The sequence below is a fragment of the Marmota monax genome, unplaced genomic scaffold (assembly GCF_021218885.2).
Source record: "Marmota monax isolate L192 unplaced genomic scaffold, Marmota_monax_Labrador192_F-V1.1 WCK01_AAM20220418_F8-fsc00060, whole genome shotgun sequence".
In the NCBI taxonomy this organism is placed as follows: Eukaryota; Metazoa; Chordata; class Mammalia; order Rodentia; family Sciuridae; genus Marmota; species Marmota monax.
In genome coordinates this window covers 10647632-10665307 of record NW_026692826.1, presented here as the reverse complement: position 1 = coordinate 10665307, position 17676 = coordinate 10647632, and the positions used below count along the sequence as shown (strand labels likewise).

The window sequence follows — 17676 nt, the reverse complement described above, 5'->3', positions numbered from 1 at the left end:
CCTTTGTCAAGGATCAAATGACTGTAGATGTATGGGTTTCTATTCTGTACCACTGGTTTGTGTGTCTATTTTTATGTCAGTACTATGTAGACTTTGTTACGATAGCTCTGCAGTGTAATTTGAATTCAAGTATTTATGATGCCTCCAGCACTGCTTTTTCAGTGTAAAAGTGCTTTGGCTATTCAAGGTCTTTCACTCTTCTAAATGAATTTTAGGCTTCCCCCCACCCCCCTGGTTCTGTTAAGAATGTCACTGGTATTTTTGATGGGGGTTGCACTAAACCTGTATATTCTTTTTGGTGGCATGGCCGTCTTAACAATATTAATTCTGCCTATCCATGAACATGGGAGGACTTTCCATCCTGTGTCTTCTCTCTTCAGAATTCTATAGTATCCATTGTTGAGTTCTTTTTACCTCCTTGGTTAGATTTATTCCTAGGAACTTCTTTCTCTTTTTTTTTTTAAAGGCAATTTTTTTTTTTTTAGTTTATTTATTTACTTATTTTAGTTGTAGATGGACACAATACCTTTATTTTGTTTATTTATTTTTATGTGGTGCTGGGGATTGAACCCAGTGCCTCCTATGCGCCCGGCAAGCGCTCTACCACTGAGCCACAACCCCAGCCCTTAAATGCAACTTTGAATACAATTGTTTTACTGATTTTTTGGCAGATTTGTTGTTAACTATTGATTTTCATATGTTGATTTTGTAATCTGCTACATTGTCAACTTTATTAGTTCTAGCAATCTTTTGTGGAGTTTTTTTTTGGTCTTCTAGGTATAGAAAAATATAATCTGCAAACAGTGATAATTTGACTTCTTCCTTTCTGTTTTTATCCCCATTATTTCTTTATCTTGCCACACTGACCTGGTTAGAATTTTTAGCACTATGTTAAATAGACTATTGCAGATTTTAAAGGAAACGCTTTCAGTTTTTCCCCATTTTCTATGAAGTTGGCTTTGGTTTTTTTATATACCCTTTATGATGTTGAGGTATATTCCTTCTATTCCTAGTTTCTTTGGTGTTTTTTTGTTTGTTTTTACATCATGATTGGTTGCTGAATTATGTCAAAGGTCTTGTTGCATCTATTGAGATGACCAAGTGATTCCGTCCTTGATTCTATTTATGTGATGAATTACATTTATTGACTTGTAAATATTCAAACATCCTTGTGCCTCTGGAATAAAACCAATTTGGTCATGATGTACAATCTTCTTGCTATTTTGTTAAACACAATTTGCTAATATTTTATCAAGTATTTTTGTTATCTAAGTTCACCTGGGATATTGGTCTGTAATTTTCTTTCCTTGAAATGTCTTTATCTACATATATATGTAAATCAATGGATGTGTAACTGATGTGATTCTGCAATCTGTATACGGGGTAAAAATGGGAGTTCATAACCCACTTGAATCAAAGTGTGAAATACGATATATCAAGAACTATGTAATGTTTTGAACAACCAACAATAAAAAAAAAAAAAGGAAAGAAATGTCTTTATCTGGTTTTGGTATGAGAGTGATATCGGCTTCATAGAATGAATGGAAGTGTTCCATCCCTTTCTATTTCATAAAATAATTTGAGAGTATTGGCATTAGTTCTTTAAAGGTTTGGTAGAATGCAGCCGAGAATCCAAGTGTCCTGGGCTTTTCTTTGTTGGAAGGTTATTTTTTTTTATTACTGATTTTATCTCATTACAAGTTACTGGTTTAGGGTTTCTATGTCCTCTTGATTCAGTTTTGGCAGATCACATTTGTCTAGAAATGCATCCATTTCCTCTAGGTCTTTCAATTTATTGGAGTAGAAGGTTTCAAAATCGTCCCTAATGTTCTGCTGGATTCTTGAGATGTCTGTGGTGATTTCTCCTTTTTCATCTCTAATTTTATTAAATTGTTTTTTTCTCCCTTTTCTTTTGGTTAGTTTGACTAAGGGCTTATGAATCTTGTTTATCTTTTCAAAGAAACAACCCCTTGCTTCATCAATCCTTTGTATCTTTTTTTTTTTTTTTTAATTCTCAAGTTCATTGATTTCAGCTCTGAACTTATTTCCTTTCTTCTACTGGTTTTGGAATTGGTTTGTTCTTCTTTTTCAAGGGCCTTGAGACACATTTTTAGGTTATTTGGGATCTTTCTGATTTTCATAGCTATAAATTTTTCTCTTAAAATTGCCTTTATAGTGTCCCAGAGGATCTGAAATGTTGTATGAGTATTCCCATTTGAGCCTAAGAATTTTTATTTATTTTTTAATTTTTTTAAAAAATATTTTTTCGTTGTCAATGGATCTTTTATTTTATTTATTTATTTATACATGGTGCTGAGGATCAAACCCAGGGCCTCACACATGCCAGGCAAGTGCTCAACCACTGAGCCACTACTGTAGCCCCAAGTCTAAGAATTTTAAAATTTCTCCTATCATCCTTTTCATCATCCAATAGAGTACTGTTCAATCTCCAAGTGTTTATATAGTTTCTATAGGGTTTGGTTCTGTTGATTTCTAATTTCATTCCATTATGATATGATAAGATGCAAGGGATTATATCAATTTTTTTGTACTCAGCAAATGAATTTTAAAAAATTACAGTGAGTTGGGTGGGCTATAGAATGCTATAGCTGAATGGTGAGAAAAGGAGAGCAATCATGCCCCCCACGAAGGCTGTCACAAGCCCTGTGATGACTCACATGTTCAGGAAGTATCTTGCATCTCTACAGCAGTAACAGACCTACAGTGATAGGCAGTCAGGCAGTGAAGACAACTGACTTAGGGATTTGGGCCTTTAGAACTAGGCATGGGCAGGGATCCTGAACTTCCTGGGGTGTACTGATTAACAGTTCAGACCCAATTCTGCACACCACAGACCCCAAGCCACAGGCAGGCACTTGTCACCCCTACCATCTCTTAGAAAGCTGAATGTGGGATGTCTACCTCCAATAAAGCCAGGTATAGCATCTGATGAAGAGATGTTTGTCTATAGGCAAATAAAAATTATTAAAATATCCAGATTTTCTGAAAATACCTTTTTAATTCATCCAGCTTATTGGATCTGATGCCCAGTATTAAATCTGTAGGCTGCAGTGGCAGGAAGGGCTGGGGAAGAAGCCTGGGGTCCAATACTACCCACTCAGACACTCATGAGCTAAGTCCTTCCCAGTGTCCAGTTCAGCAACTTCCAGGGTTGGGCTATGTAGACGAGGGAGGGGACTGTTGCTGTACCACAGAGGAGGGCTGAGCTTGTTCTCCTGGGATACCACATCAGGATCTAATTCAGGTCTGTGTTTAGAGGGAAGAGGCCCATCACTGCCACACCTCCCTTCATCCAGAACATTATTTTTTTTCTCTGTGTTAATATGTGTGAATACTCTGATGTTTCAATTTTGAAGAATGGTGCTTTCTGTAATATGATCAACGTAGAGTGTTTTCCTTGCACAACTGGAGAACACAGTTTGCAGCCAAGAAGCCAACTCCAGGTTCTGCTTGCAACAAAAAGCAGAGCACAAACCCAGACCCCTGCAGTGATTGCTTTGCTTATTTCTTAATACACTGAAAGGCTCTGATTACAACGGTTTACAGCAAAGACACCACAAAGGGCCAAAAGGTTCATCTATGAAACAAAGCACAATGCTGAGAAAATAAATGTACATAGGATTTTTAATAAAGTTATCTTTGTGAAAAACAATCTGACATTATCTGTCTGTTGCAAGACATTTATTGATTTGACCTCATAAAGCTAAATAAATTAAACAAGTATTTTACAATTAATTGCACATCATTATGACCAAAAGTAATTTTTATGGCATTTTACTAGGTCTTCAGGGAGTTTAATTTATTCATGTCCCTGATTAAATCAAAGTGCCCTGAAGGAGATATTGATTCATATTGCCAATATCATGCGAGCACTGGGTGTGGTCACTGCACTGACAGGAGAGCTCTGAGCAGCAGAACAACATGTAAACAGGGAAAAGGGCTGTACTTGCCATTACAACTGGTCTGGCTTTACTCAGAAACCCAGCTATCAATTAAAATGTAAACTTAATACATTGTAGACTCTCATTCAATTTAATTTAGGATTACTGGTGTATGTACATTATTTTCTACTTTTAAGTGAACTGACTAGCATAATACTAAAATTCGAATTAAAATCTCCTTGCATATTAACTAGATGTCATATTAAAGCCTAACCTTGTTTAAACACACAGTGCTATTTCACAGCTCTCTAGTGAATGACTGATGATGTTTTCTATACTTTCAGTATTACACATAAAATTATTCTCTATAAGGGGCTCCTGGTGCACATCCACATGATTTCACAAACAAAACAGCAATAGTTAATTGTATAGAAAGCCTCATGATTAACTAGGGCCTTATCCTTTTTGCTTAACCAGTATGAGAACCATGACTACTCAGAACAATCTGGTGGGAAATGACACCACCCCTGGAACCCTTCCAGGACCTGGTCTGACATCTCTGTACCTTGACCTACTCCAATGACACCAGTGTCTCCCAAGCTGTGGGGAGGAGACAATTTTTCGGTCATCTGATGTTTCCTAAGTTCCATGAACATGTGTGGCTGCACAGTGCCAAGCGTGGCCCACTTACCTCCTCTTCCAGCCAGTCATTGTACTGGACGATGGAGGACATAGCAACGTCAGCACCCTTCATGTAGAATGTGATTTCTGCTGTGGACTCATCCTGTATGGAGTGAAAATAAACACGGGGACAGTTGGGCTATCTAGCTCCTTGCAAATAACTGCTGGTCTAATAGAAAATGCACCGAAAAAAACAACTCTTAACAATGCCTTCCCTGTGGGAAGCTGCTTGCTTTCCAAGTGACAGGCGCCTTTACACGCAATGCAGTAAGAATCGGGAAAATCACTACACACTTGAGATGCTGGGAGGAAATTTTTGAAACAAATTCTGTTAATGAATAAATGACTTGGGCTATACTATAAGCATCAAAGTCTGATCAAATGCTTTCCTGTTTAACAAACTTCCAAATATTTTTTATTGTTATTTGCTAAGAAGAGCTGAACACAGGTACATATAGAAACTTTATGGTTAAAAATCATTATTAAGTTAAACTTTTTGTTACGTTACTTTTGTTAAACACAAAACAACTAGCTGATTTTGAAAATTAGTAACATCTTTTACTTATTCTCCCTTAGCAGTGTTAGGAACAGATGTTTCACATCACCAGGTATTTTATGTCATTATGGCCACTCTGGTGTCTCACTCATAAATTATTAGTTTAGATTTTGTTTTATTTTTTAAAAAACCATAACAAGCACAAAGCGAATACATACTTAACTTTAACCTTTTTTGTGGAGAGGGAGGATTTTGTATCTGCTTTAAAAGATTAAAAAAGGAACCGCTCAAGCTGTCCACACAAAGTACACTGAAGTGTCTCTGGGCCCAGCACAAGCGGCAGCATACCCTGACGATGATGCCCATCCGCTTGCTCTCCGAGGTGAAGGGGAACACCTGCAGGATGCAGTAGGTCAGGACCTGGCCGCCAGGCGTCTTCAGCTGCATGGAGGTGAGGTCCCTGCTGACCAGAGTGAGCCCGACACTTTCTGTCCACCGCACCAGTGCGACCTGAAGAGACCACAGTGTGAGGTCTGACTGCCTTGGGGACGCTGTGCCCAGAGGACATGGTACCTTGCATGCAAAGTGTCCCCAGACACATGAAGGCAGAGAAACTGTAGTGTCTAGAACTTTTCATTTCTGTGCCATATTACATACAGGTGAGCAATAAGCAATGTGGCAGAAAGTCCCTTGGCCTGCTGTGTAACATGGTCCATTATGCACCATAAAGGCTTCCTTTTGTACTCTGTGTCCATGAGCTCCCTACAGCTAGTCATGTTTAAACCCTAGAAGGGAGCAAGTAATCTGAATTTTGTTTATCCCTATTTTTTTCCAACATGAGAGAGAAATTGGTGTCTGACCAACTACATGAATGTGTCTACGTGGAATATCTTCCGACCTGAAGGGGACGAAAAGCCGGAGCCTGCAGATCAGGCCTGTAGAGGGCAGCCTGGGCTCTGAGTCTACCCAGGCCAGCCAGTAGCTCCGCACAGTCTCTTCACCTCACCAGTTCAATTCCAGCTCTGCCAGGTGGAAATATGCTTCTGCAAGCTGTCCTAAGGCTGAAGAAATGTAAGCTGAGTCTTTGGTGTGTGTAGGTACTAAACAATAGGAGCTGCTCTTACTTATTCTTACTTAGAGTTACTTTAATAACTTATTAAAATTTAAAACTCATAAGAAGATATTTTCTAAAGTTAATATTGTATGTTAAGTATTTTATGACAATCAAGCACTTTCTGGAAAAGAATGCCTGTCTCTGAGGAGCCTTATCACGGGACAGCTGGTCAGTTAATGGCACACCAAGCTTGGCAGTAGCCGAGAGAATGTTACCCAACAGGAACACCCTCTGCGATGAACATGCTGCCAGGGTTGGAGACTGTCACAGCATGCCCACAAGACCAGCTCTGTGCTCTGCAGCTTCCCAAGGTTGGGCACCCTTCACCTTTGCTCTGAAGGCACAGCCTTGTCACTGGCCAGCAATGTCACAGCTCCCAGGGCCTGACTGGGCGGGTCCCTCGGAGCTCAAGTCTCTCAGAGGCAGGGTGAGCTCACCCCTGCTTTCAAGTCTCACTGCCACCTATGCTGTTAGGATCTCATTTTCGATTTTGAGATGCAAGTCATCTCAGGGACGTTTAAAATTCTGGCTGTGTTCAGGATGTTATCAATTGAATCTTAATATCTGGTGAGGCTGTGGAAAAATTCTTAGCAGCTCTCGTCCCGAGGCTGACTGCTCAGGTTAGGATTCTGGAGCAGGCAATGCCTGCATCCCTATAATCTTGGTGCCTTGAGTGTATGGTGGCCAGGTTCAGGAGGACAAGAGACCAACACCAACACCAGAATGGTCAGTGGATGTTCAGAGCACCGAGCTGTGTACTCAGCCCTTGCTCACACGTCCCACTTGATATGTTCTCTTGGGTAGATCAGGAAATCATTTTTAAAATCAGGTTTTCTAATAACTTGACACAAACCCAACTGCAGGATACTTCCAGTAAGACTTCCAGAGATGGGATGCTTTCAGTGCTGGGAGTGTGTGCGGCATAGGGCAGGGAGAGTGAGGGACAGTGGGCAAAAGCAATCGAGCACTTCCCAGGACTGCTGACGGCTTGGGGCAGAGTGTAGGAGCATAGCCGAAGACTAGGGTGCCAAACGCCTGTCCCAGGCAGTGGGAGGAAGCTCCTCTGCTCTCTCTCGGCTACCCATCGCTTCACTGGGCCAACAACAAACTGGATAAGGTTACCATAGGGTTGGTATCCTATTGTTGTAGGATAATAAAGATGCATAAAAATGAATGCATTTTAAAATTACTAGTTATAAATTGAATGTAGTTGCTGGAGCAGAGATAAAACTACCTCTTATAATGTTCTGATATTTAAAAAAAAAGTTTACATAGTGGAGTTAGCTTATGGTAAATGGAATAGAATAATTCTAGAAATTCAGGATTGAGAGTGAAATTATAATGGTCTAATATTTTTATTTCAGTTACAAAGTCAAAAATACATTTCTCTAAAAAAGGCGAGGGATGGGGAACCAAACAGCCTTTCTCCATCTGAGTTCTTCAGAAAACAGAACATGATTTGGGGTACCAGTTGCTGTTCCCAAGTAGAATACTAGTCCTGCCCTAGATACAAGGAGGGCGTTAACCCACTGCACACCACCCACGCCTGCATCATCAGGGCCGCCTCCTGGAACCACAGGGCTTGGGGGTGTGCTCCAAGGCCTCATCTGCTGCACTCCTCTCTGGTCCATGCCGAGACCTGAGTTGCTGAGCACAACTCAAGGACCTGCTTTCTGCAACAGCAATGGCCATGCAGTGTCTGGATTCTTTCTCGGCCTGAACTGTTTGGAAAAATATTATGTTTAAAGTAATAAAAATCATCACTTAGCTGATATTAGAAAGCCAAGTAAGGAGATTTAACTGCACAGAATATTATTATTTTGTTAAGAGCAACACAATGAAATTAAATAATCAGCTTTTTTATTTAAGAGAGGAGCATTATGTCTCTCTTTAATAACCTGCATGTAAGGCCAGGACACCTGGGTGCACCGGCTGTAGCCCCAGTACTGGCCTGAGAGTTAAACTCTGGGAAAGAATATAACCTTGACCTGATCTGCTTAATATCCATGTCCTTACACAGGTGGTGGCTCTTGGATGTGGAGAGGGTACTCAACAGGCTGGAATGTGAAGCCCAAGGAGGCAGGACAGGACATGAGGCCCGGACCCGGCATCCTGGTGTATTCTGGGCAAGTTGAGTCACACTGAAGTGCTGCCTACTGACAGCAGGCTGCTCTGAGAGGACTGGAATTTCACCTTACCAGCTCCAAGCTCCCCGCTCTCCATATGTAACAGATACTTCTCCCTTTTGTGGAAAATAAGTGAAATCAGCAAATTTTGTCCATTTTGATGATCTCAGTAAGATCTCTGTGTACTCTTCCCAGAAGAGAAATCATACAAACAGTAACAGATGGCATGCTTAATGCTTCTCAAATGCTGTGGAAAACCACAAGTTCTCAAGTCCTGCGAGCCGGTGGTGAAGGGCTTACCCTCTATGCATGCACTGACAAAGCCCGCAGGTCACAGTAGCCAGGAGGCCGTCATCTCCCGGGGGCAGGGATGCAAGGGCTAGAAACTCCTACTTGCAGGACTTGGCTGGGCTGCAGGAATGTGCGCCCTTGAGAATATCAGATGGCTTCCTGTACCCTAGGTTTTGGGTACAGGAAGTGTGCCATACAGCAGCAGCAACATGTGCCTATCCTCTCGGCACTGGTGTCCCCTGCTGGCTAAGGCTGTGCTAAATGCCAACTGGCCCATCACCAGTGCCGAGAGGATAGGAACTGGAATCGGAACTCTACTCTGAGCCTCCAGGGTGTTACTAAGAGACTGAAGTGTACCGAGAGGCTAAAATCATCTGTGATGATCCAGTCCTGTAAATGAGCACATCAGCAACACATTCCAAATTACAGTTTTGAAAAAAAACCACAAGGATGACAACAGAACCAACTCTGCCAGGAGGGAGGAGAGCACACCTGAAATGAGATGGAAATGCTACACGTTTTTCCAGTACGACTTCTTCAGAAACTGCAAATGACCCAATACTCCCAAGGTTAATTTTCAATTTGCACAGTGAAAGGTTCCCATTATGCTGTGACCTATAAATTGTACCTTTCCACAGACACCCTATCATCTCAGGGTGCCCCACTGAAGTCAGACCCAGGCATTCTATATTTGGCGACTACATCTGTTTATTGTTTAGTTTATGCTTGGTTTCACACCCCTTTGAGTTAGCAGCTTATAAGAAAAATCCTACACCTAGCGCAGTGTTCCATCCAAATGTCTTTAATCAGCAATCATCTTGAGGATTAACTATATAATGCCAACCAGAAAAAAAAGTATTCAAGTTTTTCACAAGAGAGATGCATTAATAACTATCCTAATTTAACTGGCTTGGTGTTGGGCAGAAAATGGCAGTATGTAAAAAAGTGGATGTGAATCTGCAATATGTATACGGGGTAAAAATGGAGTTCATAATCTGCTTGAATCAAATGTATGATATGTCCAGAGCTTTGTAATGTTTTGAACAACTAATAATAATAAAAAAATACTTCTGGATTAAGCATATAAAGAAGTAACCTCAGAGGAGGACCAGGGATACCTTCAAAGCTGCTGCTATGAATTCATGCCCGCATTCAGCATCACACAGGCCTGGCTTCCTTGTGGAAGGCAGGCAGGCTTAGGTGCCACATCCTAGGCCAGCTCTAGCAGGTCTGCTGCGCTGGGACTGGCATAGAGTTAATGGGGAGTTGAGGAGTGAGAAGTCTTCTAGAATTCTATGTATGTGAATACATCAGTGGTGTCTTTCTTAGAAGACTCTGAGAAATAAACTACATCCAGTGATGTTAAATACAGAAACAAAAGCAAGGAAAATGTCAATGGCACAGACAGTTTGATTCTATTCCGAGATTTTAAGTGATTAAAATTCACACACTTTTGGGACTGGAGATGGGGCTTAGTGGTACAGCCCTCGCCCAGTGTATATGAGGCCCCTGGCCTCAATCACTAGCATTGTGATAAATAAATAATTGATAATAAACTACATGTACATTTCTAAAGCAACGTGTCCAGGGCTGCTCCATCCAGCAATTTCCCCTTCAGCCCACCTGTTTCCCACCTTTGGGCCATCCTACCGAGCTTTTCCTGGGCCTAGTCAGGAAGAAGAGCTAAGGGGAAGAGAGCAGGAGAACACAGCAAGCCTAGGACATGTAAAGAAGACAGAAGGCCTCGCTTCTTGGTACACCAGGACACCAGCTATGGCCCCTTCTCCCTCTTGGGGAGAAGGTAACATGTTATCCCTTTTTAAATGAATCCTGCTTTATGTGCTTGCCTTGGCGTGTTCCTCTAAGGCTACACCTTCAACATGTGAGGGAGCAGGACTGGTCACTGGTAACCAATGGTATCAACGATAAAGAACACCCCAGGAAAGTCCTAAGCAGGTCTTGGTGAAAGGGCAGTTTGGAACACTCACTCTTGCCAGAATGGCAATGGAATGGTGATGAAATCTGTGTGCTCCATCTTAACATTATTCCCATTTCAGAGGACAAAAGTAAAAGAAGACACAACCCTGGACTGTGCTCCTAGCCCTGCTAAGGAAATGTCACCAAATGACCTTGTAAGGTCTGAAATCATGCCACATGTGCAATTACACTACAGTCTTACATTACAGAAATACAAGATGGAATAGCAGGAAGAGAAAAACTGCTTCGGCCGTTACTGTGAAATCATCACAAAAAAGGACCGAAAGCTTTAGAAAAAACTCTCAACACTTATTTGGTAGTTTTTTTTTTCAGGGTGGACACATCAGTGTGTTCTCAAGTTATCAGTAAGATCTGAGCAAAGAGCAGGTTATATTTTTAAAAACTTAAAAACCATAGTTTGCTCAGATGGCCTCAGTTTTGTAACAGTGGTCAAATTTATGTTTTGAATATAGCCCTTGCTGCTCTATTTACTTTTTAAAAATTTTAAAATATATTTTTTAGTTGCCAAGGATCTTTTTACTTTATTTTTTAAAATTTATATGTGGTCCTGAGGATCAAACCTAGGGTCTCACACATGCCAGGCAAGTGCTCTACCAAAAAATGAGCCACAACCCCAGTCCAACAACCCTTTTAAAATGGACATATTTCTTTCTCTTCCTCTTTCCCTGCTCCTCCTTAATCTCTCGCCGTCCCTAATCTCAGGGGAAACAGGATTACCTTTCTTCCCCATCCTAGGCAGAGTTACCTGTCCTTGAGCACTCATCCACCACAGGAACAAGTAATCCAGACCTTGGGGACAGCACCAGAAGCTCTCAAAAATGACAATCCCCCAAATTAACAAGTGAAATTACAGCTCCAACAGAGAGCATGTGGAATGTAGCCTCTGAGTCCCCTCTTTAAAAGCCCCTTGTTCCTGCTGATGGGAAGAATCACAGCCTCTGGGACAGGAGTCCCCGTGTTTCTCCTTTGCTAGCAAAGCAATAAACCTTCTTTTTCCTTTTTCTCAAAGTCATGTCCTTGTTATTAGATTGGCATTGGACAAGGACCAAGCTTTTGGCAACAGTTTTCACAGAACTCCTCTTTCTGTTCCAGCATTCCATCCAGGATCCATATCTCTTAGAAAATTTCTCAAATTTTCCTTGTATTTTGTTTTGTTTTGTTTTTTTTGTGTGTGTGTGAGACAAGGGACAAGGACTGAGCTCTGAGGCACTTAACCACTGAGAGAATCCCCAGCCCTTTTATTTTTTAAGGCAGAATCTCACTAATTTACCTAGGGCCTTGCTAAATTACTTGCAATCCTCCTACCTGAGGCTCTGAGCTGCTGGGATTGCGGGACTGTGCTGGATGATGATGTGACAGTTTTAAAGAACTGGTTGAATGTTCTTCCGTAAAATATCCCTCGATGTGAGTCTGTTGATGTATCCTCAGGGTTAGCCTGGGTTATGTGTAAAATGGGGAGGAAGACCCCAGAAGTGAAAGGAAAATGACCATGACACTCAGAGAGACCAAGAGATCTTTACTGCAGCAGTGTCTGATTAATAGGGAAGGAAAAGGAAGAGAGAGAAAGAGAACAGGGAAAGAGAGAAGAAAGAGAGGGATTGGGCAAAGCGCAAGAGAGAGAGAGAGAAGAAAGAGGGGGAGGGGGAGAGAGAGAGAGAAGAAAGAGGGGGAGGGGGAGAGAGAGAAGAAAGAGGGGGAGGGGGAGAGAGAGAGAGAGAGAGCGAGAATCGAGCAAAGCGCAAGAGAGAGAACACGCATGCAAGAGGGGGGTGCCCAGGAGGAGAGAGTTTTTACAGCCAAAATCTAATGGGGTCTTTGGGTCTGCAAGCTGACTTGTTGGCGTACAGTGATTGGATCATAAGTAGTTGCTAAGGGTGTCATCTTCTGCCTTCAGGGGGAAGGGTCAGATGTGGGTTTCTGTTGCACCAGACGGGTGGAGGTCGAAGGTTCAGTCTTGAGTGGGGTTGAGGGTTCAGCCTTGAGGCAAACAAGCAATCAGGAACCAGACAGGTGAGGGTCGAGTGTTCAGCCCACCCTGCAGCTAACGTTTGTTCAGCCTGCTCCTCAACTAACAAGAACATCTCTTCAGATCTGATCCAGGATGACGCAGCTGCTGGTGTTGGCTCTAGATCACCTGGCTAGGTGTGTCTGTAGCTGTCTCCACTGAAAGTGACTTTTATTTCCCCTGTTCAACACTGTTCTCTTCGACCGAAAGAGTGGGGAACTATACTCTCCTCTTCTGCACAGGAATTCCTCTGTAGCGGGAGATCTATGTGTTCACTTCAGTTTATTTACAGTCACTTATTCACACCAGTGAGGACTCATTCACACTCATTCTATACTTTGGGTTCTAATCCAATAATGCTTTTCCTACTTTGATACTTAAGTTGTCCCAGCTCCAGCCACTGGGAGCTTTTTCAGTTGGCTCCAGTGTCCACTGGACATAATCTCAGCAAGGTGGTGGGGTTTTGTCAACTGCTTCATATTTGGAGCATTTCTTTATTTTCTGGCACTATCAGATTCTCAAAGTTCACCTTGTCACTTGTAACCCAGTCCTAGAACCAGCCACTTCTCCAAGGAGCAGAGGCCAAGTGTCTTCTGACTGGGACAGTGGCAGGCTCACCCCCATACATACAGATCTCTCTGGGCACCCTAATACTTCTCTGTATTAAATCCCACATGCAGTTTTTTCGTGGCCTATAACCCTATCTCTTTGGTGATAATAGTTGTTCAAATCTCTTGCCAAGGTTAAACAGTTTTTTTTTTTAATTGAGTTGAAATTCATGTGTTTTGTTTACCAGTCTTTTACAGATATATGTATTCTGCAAATGATTTCTACAAGTTCGTGGCTTGTCTTCATTTTCTTAAAAATGTCTTCTGAAGAATGTAAGATTTTTATTCTGAAATCAAATTAATCAATTTTTCCTTTTCTTATCTGTGCTTTCTGTGTCCTGAGAAATCACTGCCTAACTAGCTTAAGGCTACAAATATCTGTCCTAGTTTGCTTCTGTAAACTTTAGTCCTTCAGGTTTTAATCTGAGTTTAAGGTAAGGTCCTTGCTTAGCATCTGGATGGCCATCTTAAGAAAAAGTTTTGCTTTCCTGCCCAAGGGCTTTTCTGAGAAAGGCCCTCCACTCCCTCAGACCAACCCCACCTATAATCTCCAGCATTAGGACTCACCTGGCTCTAATCCCTGAGCCTGACCCATAAAAGTCCCAGGACTCAAGCCTGCTTTGCCTCTCTCCAGCTATGGAGAGATGGCCTTTATTAGTCAGCTCTGACCAACAAACTCTCGTGTATATCCCGGCCTGGTCTTTCATTTCTTGCTTGCCTATCTCCCAGTTCCTCGCTTTCCTTTCAATGTCCCATTTAAAGTAACTGCTATAGTTGGCAAGAGGCATGGGGGAAGCTGTTTTGGTATATGGCTGTCCAGTTGTTTTGAGCACTCTTTAAAAGGCGGCCTTTCTGTGTTCAATTCCTTGAGCATCCAGTTTTCAGTTGCTCACAACTTATTTTTGTATGTGGACGTCATAATGTATACTCTTGGTAAATGCATTTTTAGATCTATGTGACTTTTGCAGTCTTTGGGATTTTCTATGCAGATGATCACATCATCTACGAAGAAGGGTAGACTCATTGCTCCAAGTGGTACACCTCGAACTTCTCCTTTCCTCCTGCTGCTCTGGCCAGGAGCTTGCGTACAATGCAGACTGGTTGGTGTGAGAGGACATCTTTGCCTTGCTCTGCACATTTAAAGAAATCCTGTTTTCCTCCACTGTCATGCTGACCACAGGGCTTTTCACAGATGCTCCTCATGAAGCTGAAGATTTCTCCTTCTCTCCTAATGCACAGAGAGGTTATTTGTTTCAGATGGTGGGACCCTCACCCATGATTTGTGTTTGATGTGACTACAGAACCATGCTGTTGGATATGACCTGCTTATATTTGGTGACAGATGTTTGTACCCGTGTCCCAAGTGATACTGCAGTCTTTTTTCTACTACCTTCATCTGATTTTGGTATCAGTTTAACAATGGCAGCATAAATTACCCGAGAAGTGTCCTTTCCCCTTTATGTTTCAGAAGAGTTTGTATAGAATGGGTCTTATTTCCCCATTAATGTGGCAGAATTTACTACTAAAGCCATATGGCCTAGAGTGTCCTTGTAGGAAGGTTTAGAATTAAAATAGAACTGCTGTAGTAGAAATGGGATCTGAGGTACCTTAGGGCATTTCAGTGAGCAGTGGGGAGCTTTGGGGAAGATGTGCCATCAGCAACACATGGGAACATGCCCTCTGTTCACTCTGGCTCATGAGCTACCTCCCGAGGTAGGGGGTAAAGCCACCAAGGCTGGCCGAGTGCTCCTCCCAGTAGTCCTCCTGGTACTAGCGACCCTTCCAGCACGGAATGCAGACCAAGGACTCTCCTGCGGTGCTCAGTGGCACTGGAGATCACAGATGAGCTTGTCTTGTGTTCACTGTAGCAGAAATGGTTGTGGGGCACCTCTGGAGCATGCTGGGGGAACTGCCTTCACAAGCCATGTGAGCAAAGTGCCTTTCTGGTTTGAATTTACTACCATCAGATATTTCTGAGCTAGTTTTGTTTTGATCAAAAATATTTACTGAATTTTAACATAAATATTTTTTCCGGAGTCTCCAATGACCTGATTTGTAAAGTTGTATTAACCACCGAATCCTTCTTATACTTGCTACTTGGCCATAACATATTATTCATTTAATATACTGTAAGATTTAACTCAATATTGTCTTTTAGGATTTCTACCTCTATTCATAAGAGTCACCTGTAAATTTCTTTCTAGTAACGAATATATAATCACACACACACACACACACACACACAATCTTGGTAAGACTTCAGGGTTAGGATGAAGGTGGCTTCCTAGGATGAGCTGGATGGCTCTGGAAACTTCTTGCTCCAGAAAGTTGTTTACAGCGTAGGACTTATTTGTGGCTCAAAACCATTGACCTATAAAACTGTTGGTTCTAAAGCTGTTTTGATGTTTTTCTGAAAATTTTCTCTGGTCTGTTCAGGTTTCTTTAGACCCAAATTTGCTAATTCTTAGTTTTCTAGGACTAGTTATTCTACTGAGATTTTTGCATTCAGGTTTGTTTCACTTGCCATTTTTTAAAATACATTTTTAAATTTTTTAGTTATCTTTTAACAATATTTTTATTTTGTTTACTTATTTTTATGTAGTGCTGCGGATCAAACCCAGGGCCTCACATGTGTGCAGCAAGTGCTCTGCCACTGAACCACAACCCAGCCCTCACCTGCCATTTTTACCAATGATTTTCCAATTTCACCAGCCTGTCAAAGACCCAGCTTCTGAACAGCTGCTTTCTCAATGTCACTTGCTGTGTTTCTCTCTTTGTTCTTGTCTTTTTTTTTCTCCCTAATACTGGCTGGATGCAAAGTCAAATGTTCCCCTTTCTTGGTGGACTGCAAAGCATTCCCATGCAGAGGAACTGGAGCCTCCCTGGCTACCCCTCGCCCTGGACGCCCCTTGGTGCTTCCTGAGAGCTTTCCATCAGGGCCTCTGGACAGCAGCCCTCTTAACAGGCTCTGCTGAGGTCACCCTTCTCTGTGCCTGGCCAGACTGCACACTGCGTGTGGTGTCTTTTAACAGGATACACACAGGAGTGTGTGGCAACTCCCAGGTCTGGCTCAGAAGGCCTCTGGCTACTTATTCTTCCAGTCAGCACAGCCCTTGCATTTGGGAGCTGAGAGTGAACATCCCCCGTCCTCACTCCCTGCTCCTTTTTGGGTGGTACTGGGAATAGAACTCAGGACCCAGACATGCTAGGAAAGCACTCCTGTCACTGCGCCACAACCCTGGCCCCTTTGCCTTTTGTCTGGGTGATGTCAGGGATGCCAGAGGCCACCCCACTGAACACACAGTGGCCAAGCCTGTCTTGAACTCAAGCATGGCTTTCTGGTGAGACTGAGGTTATCTGTTTAGACAATGTTGTTAAGTACTCAAAACACTGGGAGAGTGGCTTATCAAACAGTCACCAAGTGCATCTATATTAGAATGGAATTCACTGCTGCCTGACATAACAGGACATAATCCCTGGGGTATTTTTCTCTGAAACATAAAATAACAGCTGAGAACATTGAGGCTTACTGCATTTCAAGTGCTATTTCTCTGATTACTGAGATTTTAGAAGTTTCTGAAACATTATGTGATCACTGATAATAACACAAAGGTAAACCAATAACTAAAATGTGTGAAAAAAGCCTTGCTGGGTGCGATGGCACACACCTGTCATCCCAGCAACTCAGGAGGCTGAGGCTGGAGGATGTGAGTTCAAAGCCAGCCTCAGCAAAAGTGAGGTGCTAAGCAACTCAGTGAGACCCCTGTCTCTAAATAAAATACCAAACAGGGCTGGGGATGTGGCCCAGTGGTTGAGTGCCCCTGAGTTCAATCCCTAGTACCAAAAAAAAAAAAAAAAAAAAAAAACCTTCTCATGTGAGAGCGTGAGCTGTCACCTTCTCCACAGGCCACTGGGCAGCTGGGCCCAGCTCTGTGTTTCCACAGTCAGTCACACTGGGCAAGCAGTGCAGAAAGGTACACCCAAGAGTCACCTCACACGGAGGAAGTAAAACTCGAGCAAGATTTTTATCAATTTTCCTCTGTAATTCCATTATCCAGAACCTTCTGTGCAATTATTCTTGAAAAGCCTAGCAGAATTTCCCTTATCATATTAGCAATTATATACATGTGGCTGCCAGCTCTGCTCTGAGAATACATTTTTACTATGTACTTTATAAATCATAATTTAATCACTGACAACTCATCATTTTTGATTGTGGTTATCACAATCGCTGTTCTAATTTAATAGGATTATTAACTTAAAATGCAATCTGATCATCTGGAAAAGCTGCTGATCGATATTCACAGACAGGCCCCGTAGTATTTACTCTCCACTGGTCCTGAAGGTCGCAGAGTGAAGGCTTTGTGCCACTGACAGTGATTTGCGCCTCACAAATATATTGACAGACACCACAATTAGTCTTGCTTCAATGGGCACACACAATAAAGTGAATTA

The 17676-nt window shown here is 42.2% G+C and overlaps 1 protein-coding gene across 8 annotated transcripts in view; it reads right to left on the bottom strand.

Annotated features, from left to right (window-relative positions):
- The window catches only part of Atp9b (ATPase phospholipid transporting 9B (putative)), a 255181-nt gene that overhangs the window by 27952 nt on the left and 209553 nt on the right, over positions 1-17676 (bottom strand). For all 8 annotated transcript variants that reach the window (XM_058580694.1, XM_058580696.1, XM_058580691.1 and 5 more), the window contains 2 exons: positions 5428-5589; positions 4594-4686 (listed from right to left, as the gene is read on the bottom strand). In XM_058580694.1, coding sequence (XP_058436677.1) covers positions 4594-4686; positions 5428-5589 — 255 coding nt within the window. The remainder of the gene's footprint in view (positions 1-4593; positions 4687-5427; positions 5590-17676) is intronic.